The sequence below is a fragment of the Biomphalaria glabrata genome, chromosome 14 (assembly GCF_947242115.1).
Source record: "Biomphalaria glabrata chromosome 14, xgBioGlab47.1, whole genome shotgun sequence".
Classification (NCBI taxonomy): domain Eukaryota; kingdom Metazoa; phylum Mollusca; class Gastropoda; family Planorbidae; genus Biomphalaria; species Biomphalaria glabrata.
Window position 1 is genome coordinate 7,851,365 of NC_074724.1, and position 21,407 is coordinate 7,872,771.

The window sequence follows — 21,407 nt, forward strand, 5'->3', positions numbered from 1 at the left end:
TCTATCTATCTATCTATCTATCTATCTATCTATCTATCTATCTATCTTTCTATCTTTCTTTCTTTATCTATATCTATCTATCTTTCTCTCTATCTATCTATCCATGTATCTATCTATCTATCTATCTATCTATCTATCTTTACATCTATCTATCTATCTATCTATCTATTTATCTATATATCTATCTATCTTTCCATCTATCTATCTATCTATCTATCGACCTATTTATCTAACAATATGTCAGTCTCTATTAAACTATTAACTATCGAATATTAAATCAACCTTAACTAGATAACGATATCGATAAATAGTATATAAAACATACGTTCTGAGTCTATTTAACTTTCAACACTTTTTTCTAGTAACTTTTCAAATATTTTTTTCTCGTATATTTTGAAAAAAATGTTATAGATTTGTTAAAATACTGGAGTCGAATATAATGACCGTTTAGTAAAAGTATTATTCACTGTCTAATGTTGTGAATATAATCTAATAACAAATTACATACACGTAAAACCTTAGCAGTACTATGCGATTGCTTTCCTGGTTATCTTGTAAATTTTGATTTCTAGTTGATTCTGCTGCGTTACATTGTCTGTTACACTGACTGCTACATTGGCTGTTGAATTCCTGTTAATTGGCTGTTGCATTGCCTGTTACATTGGCTGTTTTATTGGCTGTTACTATGTCTGTTACATTGGCTACTACATTGTCTGTTACATTGTCTGCTACATTGTCTGTTACATTGGCTGTTACATTGGCTATTTTATTGGCTGTTATATTGGCTGGTACATTCATAATGAAAATGTAGGATTGAAAAAGAATACGTCAAAATCATCACGTATTTATTCATGCCGTAAAGGATTGAGGCCATTTGATACAGGAGTCAGTATTATTTAACTGGGCGTCAATTTCAATTTATCAATTTCAATTTGTCTCTGAGGGAAAATTACTTGTTAATTTATTATCCAAATGGCGGCTCCTCGGCAGAAGGCATTTTAGCTTCTCTCTCTGCGCTTGACCTGCCAGATTGCCCGACCTTACTTACTTAATCCTGTGCACTCCCAGGGAAGCATAAGGCCGCAACCACACCTCTCCACCGAACTCAGTTCTGAGCAGTTTTCTTCCTCTGCTCCAATGTCATTCCAGTAACCTCAGCTTCAATTCTGAAGGAACATCCGAATTATGTAAAACAAAACAAACAAAACCTTACTTTGTGGAATTTTTTCCCGTGGAGTAGGACTTCAATAACTTTTTTGTTTTTAATCAGGAAATTATAAGGGAATGCATAAATCCAAAACTCAATTTAGTGTAATGGGGTCAAATCAACATTGGCATCGTCAATTAGGAGAGAAAGAGTTAAAACAGGATGACACTAATTATAACCTTGTTATTTTATATTACTTGCTTTATTTCTTTTTTATTTTTTTCATTTCAAAGGCCAACAAAATAAGGATGAAATGGTTGAAAATTGTGCTGTTGTTGTGTCTCATTTACAAAGGTATCTATTTTTTGTATATAAAAGATGTTCATTTTACAAGAGAAAGTGACTTGAAATTCTCACACACCAACTAGCATGATAGGCTAAACACGGGCAAAGTTAAGAAGTGAAGCCTACAGTAAAATAAGGAGGTGGTGATGCTTATGAATTTTCCAGCATAGCGCTATACATTGGCAGAAGTTGCTAAGCAGCTGATCCCAAACTGCATCAGCTGTCACCTTCCATTTACACACATCAGTTAAGTGGGGACAGGGGGAACTGCTCTTTGAGCAACATCGTTCTGACCATAGTTGAAATGCAAGCTTTCATCTCACTTCTAGGTGAACAAAATCTTGTTCTGGAAAAGTTAACGCTAACTCAGAGGTTCAACTCTTTAACCCTCATCTTGACTTCTCCATCTTCACTTTGTCACCTCTTCATCTTCACTTCATCCATTTAACTTTTTTTTATTTTCAATTCTTTATATTAGATTTTTCTTTTTTTTTACCATTTTTTATTTTCACTTTGTCACCTTTAGTTCTTGATCTTGTCTTCTTCCGTTTTTCCTGAACATTACATACTCTTATGGACACATGAGATACCAAACATCATCTATCGAGCATCTGTTTGAAATCTTGTATTTGGCTAGGATTATAGTTCTTACATTAACAGTTCTTTCCTTTCTTTAATGGTCTCCGCCCATCGATTTCTCTGCCTTTCTCCTGGTACTGTTTTTCCATTAAAAATTGCTTAGAAAGCCTTGTGGTTTCATCAAAGCTTGCTTTTTTTTACGATGGTCCCAAGCTCATTATTAGGTGGGATCACGGTTGTGATGCTGTTTTGGATTTTGTCATTTGAAATGTGGTCTTTTAAGGCGATCTTATATCTCATGAATCCTTCTAGACATAGCACTCTTGAATACATTGTTTATAAATAATATTCTATCGAAAGTAGACTTTTGTTTTAGATGTAGCCTTAACTTATTCAATATCCCTTTAGCGATTCAAAATATACACAGTGTCTTTTAATGCATCATTAAATGCAAATCTTATTAGATGCACAGTCCCATCCTTGTGAAAGGATTGAGGAAGGGAAAAGTCTTATCCTTCGTGTTATCTTGCAAAGTAAGGATGGGCACCTTCAAGAGGTGTCTTGGTTTAAAAACTCCACCTTGGTATCAACCTGTGACTCCCAGCTGAGATGCAGAGACTTCATCCAAAACTATTCCAGGACCGCAGCCACGAAACCAAACGACACCGGGGATATAAATATCTCGTTGACTATCTCCAATATCACGAGGCTCTCTTCAGGACTTTGGGAATTACAGAAAACCGGTTTACAACGAAATCAAGTTTTGGAGCGATGTTTGCTACATTTTCTTGGTAAGTAGATTCCATCAATCATAAAAGTACAGTAGATATACTCAAAAATTTATAATACCGTATGTATCCAACGGTTACCATGTTTGAGATCTACTTATTGCTCTTTGCTTGTTATTTTTAATATATAATAAACGCTGTAAACACATCATTTTACAATTTGCGTTTAATAGCATAAAAAATAAAGGAATAGCAAGTAACTAGTCAGTATGTAAAAAGAAAGAGGTACTTTTTTTTGAAGTTGGTGATGGCGTTTTATAGGGCAGTAAATGCTTATCGGCTCCCGACGCTGCCCTCATTTGGGTGTGTTGAAGAGGCTATAAATCCCGAAATTAAAATTGAATTTCATTTGGAGTCCTGAGCTTCCATGATGGAAAGCCGACTCTTTGGCCACTTAGCTATCCAACTACTATTGAAACTTGAAGGTTTTATAATAGTTAAAAAATATATTGTTTACAATTTTAAGTAAAAAGTAAAGTTACCCTTTCAGACCTTGTGGTCTAGAGGGCAGATGATGTAAAGGTCATCTGTTTCTGTGGTCTACGGTTAACAAGGGTGTCATGTGGCCAGCACAAGGACCAACCAAACAACCCTAACTAATTTCAGGTACCCATTGGAGCTGGGTGGACTAAGAGACGCCCGAAGATCCCGAAATTAAAAATCCTGGATTCGAACCCCGGTCCCCGCTTCGGAAGTCAAGCGCTTTACCGCTCAGCCACCGCGCCTTAAGTGAAGGTTCTAATATTTTGGTACAAAGAAATTATTTCCTTTTAACTTAGTAAATTTAAAAAAAATATTCATTACAGCTAATCGCTTTATTAATTTATTGTCTATTTGATCGTATAATTGTGCAAAGTTTCAACTTGATCCGAGAATGTGAATGGGGAAAACTGAGTGCACACGATTTTACCCAGACTGACAGCGTTGCCGTATTTTAAAATGGTCTTATATGTTTGGTATAAACACGAGTGCACTGTAAGTATCTTATCTTTTAATTCACAGGCAGACGTTCATTCAAAAAAAAAAATAAATAAATAAAGCGTTTCTTAATTCTCGAGTATTAATATGTAATAACAGACTAGAATTCTACCAAATTATGAGTTCAAATCAATGACTTGGCTAGGGCGGGAGGAGGAGAGGTCCAAATTAAAAGTCCCCCCTGGTCCCCACTTGACTGTCCGAAACATTTTTTTTTGACAATAAATATGAAACATTACGTCTCTGCCTTGTAATCTTGCTACTCCGGTTGTTATTTAAGTAAGTGACGTGACCCTTTTGCATGTATTCCACACAGATAAACTCTTTCCGACGGGGTTACTTTCAAGGAGTACCCTGAGTTATATAATATTAAGTTATATATGTATTAAGTGCATTATCTCATGTCATGAGGTCGAAAATCAAAATGCATGGCTCTTTAAAGAGGTCAAGCTCCCTCCCCAGTGCCCCCCAGATCCCTAGCTACGCCATAGATATAAATGGCTTGCTCAGGTATCCCTAGCTACCCCATAGATATAAATGGCTTGCTCAGGTATCCCTAGCTACCCCATAGATACAAATGGCTTGCTCAGGTTTCCCTAGCTACCCCATAGATATAAATGGCTTGCTCAGGTATCCCTAGCTACGCCATAGATTGAAATGGCTTGCTCAGGTATCCCTAGCTACGTCATAGATTGAAATGGCTTGCTCAGGTATCCCTAGCTACCCCATAGATTGAAATGGCTTGCTCAGGTATCCCTAGCTACGCCATAGATTGAAATGGCTTGCTCAGGTATCCCTAGCTACCCCATAGATATAAATGGCTTGCTCAGGTATCCCTAGCTACCCCATAGATATAAATGGCTTGCTCAGGTATCCCTAGCTACGCCATAGATTGAAATGGCTTGCTCAGGTATCCCTAGCTACGTCATAGATTGAAATGGCTTGCTCAGGTATCTCTAGCTACGCCATAGATTGAAATGGCTTGCTCAGGTATCCCTAGCTACGCCATAGATTGAAATGGCTTGCTCAGGTATCCCTAGCTACGCCATAGATATAAATGGCTTGCTCAGGTATCCCTAGCTACGCCATAGATTGAAATGGCTTGCTCAGGTATCCCTAGCTACGCCATAGATTGAAATGGCTTGCTCAGGTATCCCTAGCTACGCCATAGATATAAATGGCTTGCTCAGGTATCCCTAGCTACGCCATAGATATAAATGGCTTGCTCAGGTATCCCTAGCTACGCCATAGATTGAAATGGCTTGCTCAGGTATCCCTAGCTACGCCATAGATATAAATGGCTTGCTCAGGTATCCCTAGCTACGCCATAGATTGAAATGGCTTGCTCAGGTATCCCTAGCTACGCTATAGATATAAATGGCTTGCTCAGGTATCCCTAGCTACGCCATAGATATAAATGGCTTGCTCAGGTATCCCTAGCTACGCCATAGATTGAAATGGCTTGCTCAGGTATCCCTAGCTACGCCATAGATATAAATGGCTTGCTCAGGTATCTCTAGCTACGCCATAGATTGAAATGGCTTGCTCAGGTATCCCTAGCTACGCCATAGATTGAAATGGCTTGCTCAGGTATCCCTAGCTACGCCATAGATTGAAATGGCTTGCTCAGGTATCCCTAGCTACGCCATAGATATAAATGGCTTGCTCAGGTATCCCTAGCTACGCCATAGATATAAATGGCTTGCTCAGGTATCCCTAGCTACGCCATAGATATAAATGGCTTGCTCAGGTATCCCTAGCTACGCCATAGATATAAATGGCTTGCTCAGATATCCCTAGCTACGCCATAGATTGAAATGGCTTGCTCAGGTATCCCTAGCTACGCCATAGATATAAATGGCTTGCTCAGGTATCCCTAACTACGCCATAGATTGAAATGGCTTGCTCAGGTATCCCTAGCTACGCCATAGATATAAATGGCTTGCTCAGGTATCCCTAGCTACGCCATAGATTGAAATGGCTTGCTCAAGTATCCCTAGCTACGCCATAGATTGAAATGGCTTGCTCAGGTATCCCTAGCTACGCCATAGATTGAAATGGCTTGCTCAGGTATCCCTAGCTACGTCATAGATTGAAATGGCTTGCTCAGGTATCCCTAGCTACGCCATAGATATAAATGGCTTGCTCAGGTATCCCTAGCTACGCCATAGATATAAATGGCTTGCTCAGGTATCCCTAGCTACGCCATAGATATAAATGGCTTGCTCAGGTATCCCTAGCTACGTCATAGATATAAATGGCTTGCTCAGGTATCTCTAGCTACGCCATAGATTGAAATGGCTTGCTCAGGTATCCCTAGCTACGCCATAGATTGAAATGGCTTGCTCAGGTATCACTAGCTACGCCATAGATTGAAATGGCTTGCTCAGGTATCCCTAGCTACGCCATAGATTGAAATGGCTTGCTCAGGTATCCCTTTATTGGCTCCATCGGCACTACCACTGGGGTGGTAATTTGCATACGGGCGAAATGACTCTGGATCAGAAGAATGTTTTTTCTGGACATTACGATGGTCTAGAGGTTAAGTTCGCTTAGTGCGTTATCGCTAGGCGGTGTTGTCGATTCCAGGGTCACTGGTTCGAGCCTTGTCGGCGCAGTACCTTATTTTCATCTCATTTTAATTCACTATTTTCTCTCATTTAAAAACTTGGTCCCTGGTGCTGCTGTTCATTTATGTTTATTATGTATGTAGCATCATTTGTTTCAGCACCTAGCTTCACTTCTATATTTACTATAACTAGTTAGCCATTTGATAAAAGCATGACAACATATGTTTTATCTATTTCCCAGATTGTAATTTTAAAAAGTGGAAATTATATTTGTTGAAACTATAAGATTCGAAATTCTTAGAATGCCTTTTTATAATTTTTTCTAGATGAGCCAAAAACTATGATGGTAAATTGTGAATCAAAGTCTGAGAGGATTATACAGTTAAATCTATGCAATAATATACATCCAGATACACCTTCTAGCACGACAGCTACAAGAAGTTTCACATTAAAGACAGCCTACACTAGGACTAGTCTGCCTTCAACAAATGGTAACATAGCTAAAACGTTAATATTAAACATAGCGCAATTTTTTAACTAGTGGCAGAAAGAACACATTCGAAGCAGTAAAAAAGTTTTTATAACACTATCCTGTTTAAAATGTATTTTTATCCTCACTATATTTAACGAAGAAATCTATAGTGCTTTATTTAATATATAGATCTAGTATAGATTTTACTTACGTAAAATAACGTAATCTTGACACGGGATACCCAACAAATTTTACTATTTTCTGATTTGCCTCTTTACATAAATCCTAAAATGCATCAAAAAATGAAATGTGATTGTTACTTTTTTAACTTCCAGTCAGTTAATTGTAAAGGAATATCGTAGTTTTATTATAATTTAAAAGAGCCTTTAAATACGACAAACAAAAAATGAATCACAATCATTTTAGATAGACAAGAAAGAAATCAATGTACTTCAGATGCCCAGTTCCAGAGTATTGCTAATCTAAATTAAAACCAAATAATCTGATGTATTTGTGACAGGTGGGGAAATGTGACGTGTGTTTGGCACGTTTTATGTCTAGGGGATGATTATTTTTAAAGCTATCACACCCCCACTTATCAGCATATGAATCGGGAGCAGACACGCAACGAGACAAAGCAATGAAAGATAGATACAAAAGTTAAAATAAAGGATATTTATTTACATAAATATACATATAATAATAAAAAGGGGGAGGGTTTGCATCTATCTCTAGTACATTCTATGTTCAATCATCACTCTTGCACCTAATAAGAGAGTATGTCACTTTGTCCTCTGACTTAGCTGGTATTCCTGTTGATGTCGTAGCTGGCTGTGTCCTGGCTTGAGGTTCTGCAGCTGGAGGTGGCGCTCTAGCGGATAGAGGGACGCCGGCGATATAGTCCTCGTGGAGTCTCAGTCCCAAGTTCTAGTATCTGTAGTGGGCACAGTATGGCGGGTGGCCGGATACCGTGGGCACAAGGTTACTGCGGGCAGAGCTGATCTGCCGTGGGCAGCGTGGTTGACAGGATATGTCCAGTGAGTTGCAGAGGGTTGGCGTAGCTATGACGTCTCACACAGATCTGGCCTATAGGGACGTCGCACCTAATAGCTTGACAGGTGGGCTGTCAAATAGGCGGGCAATGCCGATAGCGCCAAGTGGTAGAGTTGAGTAGATCTCAGTGGGCAAGTGCAGCGCTGAATAGCACTAAGCAAAACTGCAGGTAAATAGATCGTTGATCCAGTAAATAGGCAATAGGTGATTCTTGATAGCAACTAGGCAAGTGCAGCGCTGATTAGCACTAAGCACATAGATAGGCCAGTAGGCAAATAGGCAGGTAAGTGATCCGATAAATAGGCAGACACCTGAGGGAGGCTGCGGATAAATAAAGACAAGTTAGGACATGTCTCTCATACATCTTATCGATGCCCTCGACTGAGGTGCATTCGTCAGATTGGTAAAATTGCTTTAGAGCACAAGGGGAGATGATGACAAATGGGATTTGGAAAAATAGATGGCAGATAGTAGCAATATAGAAATGTACATAAAAGGGGAAATAATAATATAAGAATGTACATAGAAGGGGAAATAATAATCTCAAATAAACAACACAGGTGGATAGAGAAAGAAGGGGGGGGGGAGGTGAAATGGGCGGTGGTCAGTGACCCAGATGGTTTGTTTACATACGACCGTGGGTCGAGAACAAAGGAGCGTGCTTGAATGTAGAGTGTGTCCGTTCAAGCGGGGTAACTCTCATTAGAGTAAAATGAGTAAAGGGGAGATAATTCATTACAGGGGAGATACTTCATATCTCCTTTCTAAGCGCAGTATTAGTGCGATAGTAAAATTATCAAGGCGATCAACCGAGATAAAGGAAATAAAATAAGGTGTACAAATATATACATGGTTGCATCAATGATCAATTGAGCAACGTAGCATTAATAGATTAATGCAATACTAAAATATATACATAGCACATGTTTATGTTTTCTACTTACGCCAGTGAGAAATACACAATGCACTAATTAAATATAAATGAACTAAGCAAAATACACATGATAAAAATCCAATTGAAATATACACAGAGTAATTAAGATGGAACTTGTGATTAAGTTCGGCTTACCACCAGGTATTCCTCTAGGAGAAAGAATAAGTGATATAGTCCAGACTCGATAGCTCAGCTCGAATGCGAAAGAGAGGGTGATTTGAGTTGGTTTACTATATATATATGCCTGAAAAGTGTGGGCGGACACCGGAAATGTCCAAGGCTAAGATTTTTCTTACACGTGGGTGGATTTGACTCGAGGTGGGAGCCGCACCTTGGAATATCACGCGGTGTGTTGATCAGCGTAATCTCTTAGATCAAAGAGAGACGTGAGAGAAGGGGGGAGGAGAAGGATTAGCTTGCATTCAAACCAAGGTGGTGTCAACCGCGACTGTCAGACATCCTGTCGATAAGATCAAGGTCTGAGCGTATCTTTGCCCCGGTCAAGGGAAGATAAATGAAAGGATTGGCCTAATTTTCTCCAAGGTGGTGGACTAAGTCTAGCCTGGTAGAGAGGAAAAGGTGTGGCGGGTGAATAATTTAGGGGTAGGATGGAGAAATAATTAAAATAAAATAAATGAATAATGAAAAATAATATTTAATGCTGTGATAATTTAGAGTGACTCTGACAGCGAGTTTTTGACTTGTCACATACGCCGCCGCCAAGATGGATCTATCGCAGAAAGATCCATAAAGTGCGAGCAGACTGATGTCACTCTAACTTTAAGATCAGTTGTTATCACAGCATTAGAAAAAAAAATCTGGGAAAATAAAGGGATAGCCATGCCAGGAGGAGAGTCTGTCCAAGTCAGTCCGTGGTCTACTTTCCGTCCCTGATGACGTAGTCACCTGGGTGAAACATTTGGGGTTGTTCGGGAGAGTAGATTGGGCGATTGGGTGAGTAATAATTCCTTCCTGGGGCGGATTGGGGAGGGTGATTGGGGCTTAGGTGGGGTGCCCAAGGCACGTGTGCTCGTTGGGGCTTGCCTCCGAAGCCGCTGTGAGGCGCTTCTTCACGAGAGTAAGTAGTCAGCTTACCTCGGTATCGTCTGACACGATCAATGTCAGGGAAGAGTGGCCTGACAAAGAATGTGGAGTTCTGCCGGAGAACGTCCCCACGATTGCGATAACTTGGCTTACATCGTGGCTTCCTGACATGGTCGATGCCAGGGGAAGGTCGATATTGAATGGTGGCTGAGGAGCCATGGTGAGAAGTGTTTTCACGAGCGCGAGGGTTCGGCTTATCTCGTGACTTCCTGACACTATCAATGCCAGGGGGAGGTTGATTTGGAATGGTGGCTGAGGAGCCATGAAAAGGAGTGAGTCCACGAGAGCAAGGGTTCATCTTACCTCGGGGCATTCTGACACTGTCAATGTCAGAGGAATGTTGCATGATTTTGGCTGAGTAGCCTGGGTCAAGTAAACTCTCACGAGCGCGGGTATACGACTTAACTCGTGACTTCCTAGCAGTGTTAATGCCAGGGCAAAGTGGTTTGAGCTTCGCTGATGAGTCGGGACTAGGCGTATTTGCGTGGCGACCAGGGCTTTCAACCTGCTGATTGCGGCCACTTCTCTGCTTCGTCGATCTACCGACGGGCAGAGAAAAGTATGGCTTGTTGACTACTCCAAGAGGGACATATTTGGAGCCTAGAATGAAGTCATAAACTGGCGTGTCCATGACGGCTGCGTCAATGGTGCCATGTACGTACCTGCACTCTACGTGGACCCTAGCAATAGGAAGAACCTTTGGAGGAGTCTCACGGTCAAGGGACTGAATCGTCACAGTTCTATCTGTGAGATCAGCCGGATCAACCAGTGCTTTGCAGATAACTGAACTTACCGCACAGCCTGTGTCAAATAAGGACCGGACGTACCGCCCGTTAACCAGAATGGTCTCTATCCCGGGGGAAGATGAGACAGGGTGAGGAAGTGCCGGTAGGACTTCCGTTTTCGTAGAGCCAAGGGCAGTGTGTTCAGGGGCCACAGTCAGTGTTGATATGACGTATGGGTCGCCCGCTGTTCTATCAGTACGTGTTTGCTGATTAGACACAGAGGGTTTGGGGACCGCGGTCATTACTGAAATGCGCTGTGAGGCCTGCTGCTTTTGGTAGTTGGGTTTGTGGCTACGCATGCTGTCGTAGCAGTCACAGTAGGCACGATCAGTTTTGTTGCCACGCGTGCTGTTGTTGCAGTCACGGTGGGCTTGGTTGTTCTGGTTATGACGAGGCTTACGTGCTGGGTAGTTGCAGTTTTTGTGCAAGGCTGGCTGTTGGGTTGGTGCCTTTCTAGGTTGGGATTTGCTTGAGGGCAGGGGCTGGAATGGAGCGTCGCAGTTTGCAGAACTATTAGACTGAGCTGAAGGGTTGGGCTGGGTAGACAAGGTGGACTGGTCGAGAGAAGGGGCATCAGGTGTGGTAGTTTCACCTTTATTAGCAACGTCTGTGTCTGATGGGGCGGTGTGCTCTGTTTCGACATGAGTCATGATTCCACTCTCCTCTGCTTCCTGGTCTTGTCTTGCGGGTGTGCTGTTCAGCTCCAAATTCTGCGGTCTATAGCGCTGTCTGATTTCTAGTATTTCCTGCCTAATCGCATTCATTTTTAGTTCATGGGCTTCCATTCTTTGTGCCCTTTCAATCTGTCTTCGTACGTAGTCTTCTAACTCGAGACCTTCAAATCCACATAATATTCCTTCAGCCTCGAAATCGGAAGCTAATTCAGCTAAGTCCATGGTTAAAGAGGCCGGATTAGGAAGAGGATGAGGTGGAAGATAGTGAGAGGTAAAACGTAGAAAGGAGCCGCTGAATGTAAGAAAGAGTAAAAGGGGAATGTGGTGTCTGCCTACGTTAATCACAAAATTCCTGCAATGAAATATTACAAATTGAATACAGTAAATATAAAATATAAAATATGACAGAAGTGACACTCTTGAAAATGCGAAGTGATGATACTTATAAATATTCTTAGAAAAAAATTGATATGGAATTTAGTTATTGCTGCCTGTTCGTGCCTGCTGTAAAGATGGGTTAAATCCACGGACGGGCTCGCCAAAATGTGACAGGTGGGGAAATGTGACGTGTGTTTGGCACGTTTTATGTCTAGGGGATGATTATTTTTAAAGCTATCACACCCCCACTTATCAGCATATGAATCGGGAGCAGACACGCAACGAGACAAAGCAATGAAAGATAGATACAAAAGTTAAAATAAAGGATATTTATTTACATAAATATACATATAATAATAAAAAGGGGGAGGGTTTGCATCTATCTCTAGTACATTCTATGTTCAATCATCACTCTTGCACCTAATAAGAGAGTATGTCACTTTGTCCTCTGACTTAGCTGGTATTCCTGTTGATGTCGTAGCTGGCTGTGTCCTGGCTTGAGGTTCTGCAGCTGGAGGTGGCGCTCTAGCGGATAGAGGGACGCCGGCGATATAGTCCTCGTGGAGTCTCAGTCCCAAGTTCTAGTATCTGTAGTGGGCACAGTATGGCGGGTGGCCGGATACCGTGGGCACAAGGTTACTGCGGGCAGAGCTGATCTGCCGTGGGCAGCGTGGTTGACAGGATATGTCCAGTGAGTTGCAGAGGGTTGGCGTAGCTATGACGTCTCACACAGATCTGGCCTATAGGGACGTCGCACCTAATAGCTTGACAGGTGGGCTGTCAAATAGGCGGGCAATGCCGATAGCGCCAAGTGGTAGAGTTGAGTAGATCTCAGTGGGCAAGTGCAGCGCTGAATAGCACTAAGCAAAACTGCAGGTAAATAGATCGTTGATCCAGTAAATAGGCAATAGGTGATTCTTGATAGCAACTAGGCAAGTGCAGCGCTGATTAGCACTAAGCACATAGATAGGCCAGTAGGCAAATAGGCAGGTAAGTGATCCGATAAATAGGCAGACACCTGAGGGAGGCTGCGGATAAATAAAGACAAGTTAGGACATGTCTCTCATACATCTTATCGATGCCCTCGACTGAGGTGCATTCGTCAGATTGGTAAAATTGCTTTAGAGCACAAGGGGAGATGATGACAAATGGGATTTGGAAAAATAGATGGCAGATAGTAGCAATATAGAAATGTACATAAAAGGGGAAATAATAATATAAGAATGTACATAGAAGGGGAAATAATAATCTCAAATAAACAACACAGGTGGATAGAGAAAGAAGGGGGGGGGGAGGTGAAATGGGCGGTGGTCAGTGACCCAGATGGTTTGTTTACATACGACCGTGGGTCGAGAACAAAGGAGCGTGCTTGAATGTAGAGTGTGTCCGTTCAAGCGGGGTAACTCTCATTAGAGTAAAATGAGTAAAGGGGAGATAATTCATTACAGGGGAGATACTTCATATCTCCTTTCTAAGCGCAGTATTAGTGCGATAGTAAAATTATCAAGGCGATCAACCGAGATAAAGGAAATAAAATAAGGTGTACAAATATATACATGGTTGCATCAATGATCAATTGAGCAACGTAGCATTAATAGATTAATGCAATACTAAAATATATACATAGCACATGTTTATGTTTTCTACTTACGCCAGTGAGAAATACACAATGCACTAATTAAATATAAATGAACTAAGCAAAATACACATGATAAAAATCCAATTGAAATATACACAGAGTAATTAAGATGGAACTTGTGATTAAGTTCGGCTTACCACCAGGTATTCCTCTAGGAGAAAGAATAAGTGATATAGTCCAGACTCGATAGCTCAGCTCGAATGCGAAAGAGAGAGTGATTTGAGTTGGTTTACTATATATATATGCCTGAAAAGTGTGGGCGGACACCGGAAATGTCCAAGGCTAAGATTTTTCTTACACGTGGGTGGATTTGACTCGAGGTGGGAGCCGCACCTTGGAATATCACGCGGTGTGTTGATCAGCGTAATCTCTTAGATCAAAGAGAGACGTGAGAGAAGGGGGGAGGAGAAGGATTAGCTTGCATTCAAACCAAGGTGGTGTCAACCGCGACTGTCAGACATCCTGTCGATAAGATCAAGGTCTGAGCGTATCTTTGCCCCGGTCAAGGGAAGATAAATGAAAGGATTGGCCTAATTTTCTCCAAGGTGGTGGACTAAGTCTAGCCTGGTAGAGAGGAAAAGGTGTGGCGGGTGAATAATTTAGGGGTAGGATGGAGAAATAATTAAAATAAAATAAATGAATAATGAAAAATAATATTTAATGCTGTGATAATTTAGAGTGACTCTGACAGCGAGTTTTTGACTTGTCACAGTATTATATAATTCCTGCAGTCATAAATCTTTCTGTTAATAAACAATACTCGTCTTTGACGATCAGAAATTGATAGGTTTTTCTAAAGTTTTGCACCGTAAAATAAAACTTAATTTGCAAGAAATTGCTTACAGTTCACTGAATTAATTGGGCATTCTAGCCAAAGTCAAACCATAAACTTTAAAAAAAAATTAGTATTTTAATTTTTACGGTTAGTTTACTTCAAATATAAAGCTATTACTTTCATATATTTATACGTGTAAAGTAATTATATTTATCTCCTTTCACCAACTTTCTCTTTCCAGCGTTTTTTTGTACAATTTTTTAAGCAAATGAATATGTTTTTTTTTTCCTGCAGCTGACATACCATCAAAACCGAAACCAAAACAAAGCAGTAGCACTGAATCGTATCAAGTTGTAATAGTAATAGTATTTTGTATTTTGTTTGCTGTCCTTGTTAGTGTATTATGTCTGATTGTGGTCGTCAATAGAAAAAGAAAAGGTGAGTTAATCTCTAGGTATTTGTACATTGCAAATGGTTTTATTTCATATAAAGATATTTACGAGGTGGGAATGTTAGTTGTATTCAGCAAATTGTATTGCCTCCTTCTGTCATGAAAAAAATATGGAAAATCTCATAAAAATGAGATGAATGCCTGGGTATTAGCTGTGGATCGATGTCGCCCACACACTATTTACCCATCTTCACTCAGCTGATGTATCCAAAGGAACGGCAAGTGATGATACAGTTTGAGGTCAGCGTCGTCGTAGGTTCAGCCAGGGGGGTAGCATTGAGTGCTGCAAACTTCCTATGGGTAACCGGCTCCTGCTTTTTCGTCAGCGTTAACTCCCAAAGCCTTTACCATGATTGGGTAGAGCAGCAAGGCAACAGAGGTTTAAATTCAGACTTTTCCTTCTCCTAGGAGGGTAGCCAGCCATGGCTAACGAGCACCTCGTGACTGAAGCTTGATGGTTTCAGCCTCAAGTTACTCCAGCAATTACTGCATTGAGTATAGAATATCTGTGACACTGGTGATGAAGCGAACGTGTATGCTCAGCTGAGTAACGGGATGGAGTGTCAAAATCTTCTGTAAATAGTTCGTTGCCTTCTACTTGATTGTCTCATCTCTTTGCCAATGGTACCTTCTGGGGCACAGAGCACCAGTTAGCTTCCTTCAGACGTCTAGTTTCTGAATTCTTCACCCCAACTGTCCACGCACCTTTGCAATTCCTCTGGACATCTTCTTCCAAATCATATTGCCTTGTATTCCTGGGTTTGTCACCTCTTTCTTTTTCCATGAGGGACTCCATGTGGGTTGCATTGTAATGTTACTAAGTTGATACAGAAACTTTAATAAAAGTTTGACACTTTTTTTTTCATTTTAAACGAAATAAACTTCATTTTAAAGATCCATAAAAATTTTAATCTCAGTGTTTAAGGCTGTGAAAACAGATTAAATTATAGGAAGTATATATAAGTAAATATTTAAATGCAATTTACAGCTAAACTGATGTAAGTCTGCTACTCTCTTAATGTACAGCTTGAAAAAAAAAACACGGACAAGCTTTGGTATAAGCAAAACTGATCACAACTTTTATTAATAATTATATACAGCTTTCGACTTAAATATAGTTGTATCTAGGAACACAAGTAACATTGCTTTAAAATAGGTATATTATATAACACCATTAATAAGATGCCCTTCTTTTTTGTCAATTGTCTCTCGTAAGTTCCATGTTCTTCAATTTTCACACTACTTAATGAACTACGCCCGACCACCTCCCTATTTCACCAGAATCTTATCAGTCTACACAACCAAAACCATTCGCTCTTCTTTACTCATGGCTATATCAGAAACCGCACATAGATGATAATCGCCACTAGAATTATCATTAATTAAAGTTCCCCTTTAAGACCTTGTGAGCTATGGGGCAGATGTTGTTAAGTTTATCTGTTTCTTTCGCCAACGGTTAACGAACAGGGTATTATGTTTACCAAATTGCATTAGTTCAGGAACAAAAGTCAGATTATTCGCAGAAGATTGCATAATATATAGAACAATAAAAATAACACAAGATACAGAAATTTAACAAAGAGAATTAGATGAATTACAGAAATGGAAATTAAATTGGATTATGTCTTTCCACCAAGAAAAATGTCAGTTATCAAGAGTAACAAAAAAAACTAAAACAAATTAATTCAACTTATCTTATTCATGGTAAACCAGTAACACAGTCTAAAAACGCAAAATACCTAGGTGTTATAATAAATGAAAAACTGTCATGGAATCCCAATATTGATGAAACTATAAAAAAATCAAACAAAGCATTAGGGTTTATTAAAAGAAATTTCTATAAATCAATTAAGAACATAAAACTAAAATGTTATTTAACCTTGGTTAGGCCAATAATAGAATATGCATTCTCCGTTTGGGACCCCTCAACTCAAGAAAACATTAAGAAACTGGTACAGACACAAAATAGAGCAGTGCGATTCATAACAAACGAATATTCACATTTGACTAGAGTAACACCTTAAGTAAAAACACAAAATTTAAAAAGCCTTCAGGACAGAAGATTCAAAAGTAAAGTAGCAATTATACATCAAATACTGAACCATAATCTTCAAATATAAAAACAACATTTAATAAAATACTCTGAAAGACACAAAGATAAAGGCACATTCCTCGTCCCATATGCCAGGACAAATTTGTACAAATGCTCCTTCTTCCGTAGTGCTATTAGAGCATGGAATAGGTTTCCTGAGCAAATCAAGAAAACCAGTGACTTGGCAGAATTTAAGTCATTGGTTAATATGCATGACTAAATGCATGACGCGTAGGAAGTAATCATCTTCTTTTTTTGAAGTAACGTCTGTATTATATAAGATAAGATATGTGTCCAGCTCAACAAAAAACTGCCTTTACTTTTCTCAAACTTATGTCAGGTACACATATTATACATGGGAGGACTCAAATGGGAACCTGTCATTAGTTGGGGGAAAAGTAAAGTCGGTTGGTCGTTGTGCTGGCTACATGACAACCTCGTTAATTGTGGGATACATAAACAGGTCACATTGACATAATCTGTCCCATAGATCACAAAGTCTGATAGGGGAACTTTTATTATTTATTACAACAATAATATTAATATTTGTTATCAATTAATTTTGTGATAGACATTACGTTATTGTCCGCCTTAATACATTCAAGGTAAAGCTTGTGTCATCTTTCTTATCTTCTATTTCAGCTCATTCATGTGTACCTCCGATTGAGCAAGAGCCATTTTCTGTTTTCTATGATCAACCAATTACCTTGTCTGACGATATGAATAGATCAAAGATATCTTTACATATTTATGAGACTGTGAAGGACTCGAGATCCTTATCAAAACGTCCTCGTTTACTGTTACAGACATTAAGATTAAAGCTTAGTACTAGAAAATAAAACGTCCAACCACACTTTTGTAAGATTTTTTTTTTTCATTGTTTCTCTACATATAATATGCATGCAATAATAGATTGATGGAAAACATGCTGGTGTTAAAACAAGGAATGGCGAAGAAGGAGTCGCCTTTATACAGTTCAAGACGATATGGACCCTAGTCAACAAAGATTCGCTGTCTTTAACACTAAATTTAGTCTTTTTGCTATATGGAGTCGAGAGAATAAGGACAACGTGAAACACAATTATAAAATGCATTTCTTTTATTACAGTGGGCTGCAGAACAATAATTTAGTAAACTCTTGAATCGATAGAGTCTTACATTTGAAAAACCGAACGCGGTAGTCCTTACAAGAACGCTATAGCCCTTTCAAAACCTATGTTGGATCTAGACCTAGAATTGGTCTTAGTTACTTAGACTTAGGTCCTCCCGCGCCGTTCGGCGCATTGGGCGGCAAGCTGTCTCCATAATGATCTGTCACTGGCAATGTCTGAAGCCTCCTCCCTCCTGGTGTCCACTGTTCTGAGGTCCTCCATGAAGGTGTGTCGCCAGGTAATACGAGGACGTCCTTGTTTGCGCTTTCCTCGATTTGGCTTCCATGTTATCGCATCTCTTGGTGTGCGTAATTCATTTTGCAGAACATGTCCCGCAAACCTCATGCGACGCTCAGTCACAACCTCACTAAGTGTTCTACTCCCAGTTCGGCATAGGATTTCCTTGTTTGAGATCCGGTCTGTGTAACTGACTCCCAAAATCCGTCTCAGCCATCTCTATTGAGGCACATTTAGTCTTTTCTCAATTTTGACAGATGACTTCCACGTCTCACATGCATATGTAGCAGTTGGAATGACGATTGTGTTGAGAAGGTGTATTTTTGTCTCGAGTCCAATGTCTTGGCTAGTCCAAATAGGCTGCAGCCTTTGGAAAATGCTCCCTGCCTTTCCTATTCGGCACGCTACATCATGGTAAGCATCTCCATCATTTGTTATGATGCTGCCAAGGTACGTGAACTTGTCCAGCTCATCAAGCTTTGACTCGCCAAGTCTGACGGGGACACCCTTTGCCTTATATCCCACTCGCATAATTTTAGTCTTATCCAAGTTTATGCGAGGTCAATTTTGGGTGCCTCTCTGTCTAGGCTCTCCGTCATTTCTTGAATGCATTTATTTGTAGCCCCGAGTAGTGCAACATCATCAGCAAAGTCCAAGTCCGTCAATCGGAGTTGTTCATGCCATGGAATACCAAAGGCAGTCTGGTTCATTGCTCTCCTCATTATGTAGTCGATGGCTAGGAGGAAAAGGAAGGGAGATAAGATGCACCCCTGTCTCACACCTGTCTCGATTGTAAAAAACTCTGTTGTTCCCTCTTCTGTTTTAATGCAGCAACTAGATTGACTGTATAGGTGTCGTAGGATCTGGAGGATTTTTTCTGGGATACCGTATTCTCTAACTATTTTCCATAGTGATTCTCGGTGGACACTATCAAACGCTTTTTTGAAGTCCACGAAACTGATCGTTAGCCGTTGTTGGTACTCAAGACTTTGTTCTATGATATTTCGTAAAACGAAAATCTGCTCTGTACATGATCTGCCTCTTCGGAAACCTGCTTGTTCTACACTGAGCCTTTCATCTACAGACTGTTGAAGCCGTCTCAACAAAACAGTGCTGAAAACTTTGCCTGGGACAGAGAGGAGAGTAATGCCCCTCCAGTTGTTGCAGTCTGCCAAGTTGCCTTTTTTTGGAAGCTTTACAATCACTCCCTTTTGCCAGTCCTCTGGGCCTTTTGAAGTTCGCCAACAGAGATTTAAGAGATCAGTCATTCTGTTAACAATGCACTGTCCCCCATATTTTAGCTTTTCTGCTGATATCATGTCTAGTCCTGGTGCTTTGTTATTCTTTAGCACTGCAATGGCCATGGTAACCTCCTCAGCAGTTATTGGGTCTGTCTTGACCTTGAGATCATTGTCTGGAGAGGGGTCCTTGAATATGTAAGTTAGGTCTGGCGACAGTTGGTTAAGGGTCTCTTTAAAGTGCTCTACCCATCTTGCATCCTGTTCTTCTTTCGTTAACAACGTTTTGCCTTGATTGTCTTTTATTGGTGCCCCATGTCCACTCTTTGCTCCAGTAAGATCTCGGACAATACGATGGAGGGTTTTTGTGTCATTTCTGCTTGCAGCTGCTTGTGCCTCTTGTCCGTTCTGCTCAATCCAGTCCCGTTTATCTTGCCGACAGCTTCTCTTTACTTTCAGATCTTCTTCCCTATAGGCTTCTTCCGCTAGGCTGCGATCCTGTGTTTCATTTTTCTGATCTTGTCTATGTTTGGCCTCTTTCCTCTCATCAATCAATTTCCATGTTCTGTCTTGTATCCACCGTTCCTTGTATGAACCTCGCCTCCTTCCGATAACTTCTTCCGCGCACCCAATAGTGGTATCTTTGAAGTTGTCCCACTCTTCTTCAAGGGTCAATATATCTGCAAGAGCCTCAAAGCGGTTCGTTAGTTTCAATTGGAACTGTGCTGCAGTATTGCCGTCTTTAAGCTTCTCTACATTAAATGGGCGGGGTCGTGTGGCTCGTTTTGGTTGGCGTTTCAATCTGAGCTTACATTTGCCACTGACAAGGTAGTGGTCTGAGCCAATATCAGCTCCTCTGCGGGTCCGCACGTCTAACAGAGATTACCTCCATCGTTTGGAGATGCAAATGTAATCTATCTCGTTGAAGGTTTCTCCATTTGGTGATCGCCATGTTTTTTTGTGTATTTGTTTGTGCTTAAAATATGTGTTTCCAATTGAAAGGCTGTTGGATGCGCAGAGAGAAATCAAGCGCTCGCCATTATCACTGATGTTTTCTGCAGAGCCATATGGTCCCATTACATATTCAAAGCCAGTTCGGTTGGGATTGATTTTGGCGTTAAAGTCTCCCATCAGTAGAATTAGGTCGTGAGTAGGTGTTTCATCAAGAGTAGTTTGTAGTTGATTATAGAAATTATCTTTGATGGTATCTTCTGCATCCTCTGTAGGGGCATAAGCTTGGATGGTAGTGACTTTAACTCCGCCATATGCCGGTCCCAAGCCCGGGTGAGAAAGGAGGAGGGTTTGGCGTGGGGCTAGCGACCCCACCCTGTAAAACCACTATTGCTACAGAAACGGCAAACTCGACACATAATGAAAACTATACATGCGGCGATGGCGGCCAAACCCTGATGACGGTGTTGGATCAAAGCCAACTGGAAGTCCAATACCCGATACATGGCAAGCCTTTCAACGCAAGGAAACCGACTCTTATAGGCACGTGGAATGTAAGAACCCTGAATCAATGCGGTAAACTGGCCCAACTTTTAAGAGAGTTTGACTCTTACCGGCTGGACATCCTTGGGATCTGCGAGATGCGGTGGACATCAAGTGGACAAATAATCAATGATGGCAAGACAATAATATACTTAGGACATGACAAGGAGCACATTGGTGGTGTAGGAATCATCATGTCTAAAATAGCAGCTTCATCGCTAATTGCTTGGAAGCCGGTCAGTGACCGCATCATTACAGCTCGACTCCAAACAGAATTGGTCTAGCTAAATTTAATTAATTAATTATTTAAATAAAAAATGTAACGGTCAAACTAGAGTTTTCTCCATTAGGCCAACGAGCTAGTAATTGTTTTTTTTTTAGCGATATACATTTGCTGTTGCATTTGTAGGAAAATCTTTAGAGCCATTTTTGAGATCAGCTGTCCAGGTTCCTGGATCCAGGTTCCATGAAGTTCTGCCTTGAATAGAGATATTGTAAAAAAAAATAGGAATAACAAGGTAGA

The 21,407-nt window shown here is 40.4% G+C and overlaps 1 protein-coding gene across 1 annotated transcript in view; it reads left to right on the forward strand.

The window, feature by feature from the left end:
- Window positions 1-17,617, forward strand: part of LOC106079766 (uncharacterized) — a 30,768-nt gene extending 13,151 nt beyond the window's left edge. The window contains exons 3-7 of the mRNA XM_013240974.2: window positions 1,441-1,501; window positions 2,536-2,862; window positions 6,734-6,898; window positions 14,516-14,659; window positions 17,407-17,617. Coding sequence (XP_013096428.2) covers window positions 1,441-1,501; window positions 2,536-2,862; window positions 6,734-6,898; window positions 14,516-14,659; window positions 17,407-17,603 — 894 coding nt within the window. The 3' untranslated portion in view covers window positions 17,604-17,617. The remainder of the gene's footprint in view (window positions 1-1,440; window positions 1,502-2,535; window positions 2,863-6,733; window positions 6,899-14,515; window positions 14,660-17,406) is intronic.
- The last annotated feature ends 3,790 nt before the right edge of the window (window positions 17,618-21,407 follow it).